A 1,958-nucleotide genomic window follows, 5' to 3' on the forward strand; every position below is an offset into this window, starting at 1 on the left:
CGGCTTCGCTGCGCTGCGGTTGGCGCCCGCTGATGAAACCAGGGCAGAGACGGTTATGAAGGTGGCCACAGCCACGGAGCGCACTGCAAGGGCGGCAATCGAGCGACGGCCCTGACGTGATCGCTCGTCGTCCGTTAACATCGCGTCTGTCAAGTCAGCAGCTGTCAAGCCAAGGAAGAGGATGAGAGGGCAGGCTTCAAGGAGCTGGGTTCCAACTTTTTCCGGGGTATGGTATGGTGTGCAGACTCGCGGCCCAAAGGGGTAGGGGGTATGGTCCTGCCCGCCCAAGACTAGCCCTACCATACCCCCAAGCAGGTCTGCCAGCAGGCGGGGGGGTATGGTCTTGAGCTGGCATGCGCGACCCTACCATACCATACCCCGGAAAAAGTTGGAACCCTGATAGGAAGTCGCCAAAAGTCGCCAGAAGTGGGCTCCAAGTGCAGTCATCTCCAGGGAGAGATGGGCGACGCACACGAACACAGAGGGACAGTGCGCACCCCGCCCCGCTCGCAGGGCGTGCATCACACGGTGGACTGTCGGTGACTCCTCGGGTTTCCGGGACTCAGACAGAGGTGCTAGTCGCTATTCTCAAGGAGCTGATACAAGAGAAAGCGGATAGGAAACAAGAACACAACGCACTCTCTCACATGACAAGCGATCCAAGAAGGAAGAAGTTTTTTCTCCCACTACTAATCCGAAGCCCCGGGCAATTCGCTTCCCGCACGCCCCAGAGGCCCCACCCGAGAACAAAGGCGCGAGAAGTAAGACGAGGGATGGTGGTGGGTGGAACAGCAAGGCGGCGCAAGCTGGCGGAGCGGCCGAGGAGGACGCGTGCGATCGTTGGACGTTGCGTGTGGAGGCGCAGCCGCGCGCAACTTGTTTTTTAGCTTCGATGTCGGAGCAAAACAAAATCGCCGGCACTCGATCACGTTCTACCCGCCTGCCTGTGGCGTCACGCGGGGGTAGTGCGGAGAGAACGACGCGCGCTACCCCGCGCGAGCGGGCAGCTGCGGCTCGACGATGCTCAGCTCGAGCTTGGGCTTGTGCGCCTTCTCCGTGTTGACGTGGATGCGCACGCGCACCTTGTCGAACGTGCTCAGTGAGCAGCCCGGCGCGCGGAGCGTCTCTGCCGCCTCGTCAAAGGCAAACGGGTTGCGCTCGCCGGCGCCGCAGACAAAGATGACGCCCTCGATGCCGTAACGCGGCACGAGGACCACGACGCCGTTGTCGCGCACCTTGATGACGTGCGCGTCCTCCACCACCTCCTTCCCGCGGAAGAAGATGAGGGTGTGCAGCCCGACCGACGCGCGGCCGGCGTACTGCGCCATCGTGTGGCGGTGGTTGAGGTTGTCGGTCAGGTCCGTCATTGCGCGCGCGTCGAGCACGTCCGAACTGAGCGGCTCCCACCCGATGATGGCCGCCAGCAGCCGGTGCACCATCTGGTCCGAGTAGCGCCGGATCGGCGACGTGAAGTGCGTGTAGATCGGGCACGCGAGGCCATAGTGGACGTACTCGCTCGGCGGAGCGGCGCCGGAGGAGAAGTAGCGCGCCTGCTGCATCGCGCGCGTCGCCAGGATGCGCGTGAGCTGGTTGAAGTACGGGTCGTCCGGCTTGGCGCACGCGTCGAGCGAGCGGCCGAGCGCGAGCGAGGACGCGTCGTCCAGCTCAAACCCGTGCTGGCCGAGCGACCGCTTGAGCGACTCGAACGCGCCCGGCAGCGGCGGCGGGTGGCGGCGGAGCATCGCGCACTTTGGGAAGGCGGCGGTGGTCGCGGCGGCGACGGAGCAGTTGGCGAGGAGCATGAACTCCTCCACCATCGAGTTCGCGTCCTTGTGCTTGTAGATGCCCACGTCCGTCGGGTCGGACGTCTCGGAGTCGAGCACGAAACGGACCTTCCCGCAGCGGCACGGGGGTGTGGGACGGTCGGGGGGGGGGGGGGGGGGAAGGGGGGGGGGGGG

The 1,958-nt window shown here is 65.0% G+C and overlaps 1 protein-coding gene across 1 annotated transcript; it reads right to left on the reverse strand.

Moving 5' to 3' along the window:
• Positions 1 to 1,178: 1,178 nt before the first annotated feature.
• EMIHUDRAFT_50066 (hypothetical protein) lies at positions 1,179 to 1,817 on the reverse strand (the record flags this gene model as incomplete). Its single annotated transcript, XM_005773028.1, has 1 exon — positions 1,179 to 1,817. A coding segment is annotated over one exon (639 nt), but the record flags the coding sequence as incomplete, so codon positions are not given.
• Between the last annotated feature and the right edge of the window lie 141 nt (positions 1,818 to 1,958).

The sequence above is a fragment of the Emiliania huxleyi genome, assembly GCF_000372725.1.
Source record: "Emiliania huxleyi CCMP1516 unplaced genomic scaffold EMIHUscaffold_3481, whole genome shotgun sequence".
NCBI lineage: Eukaryota > Haptophyta > Isochrysidales > Noelaerhabdaceae > Emiliania > Emiliania huxleyi.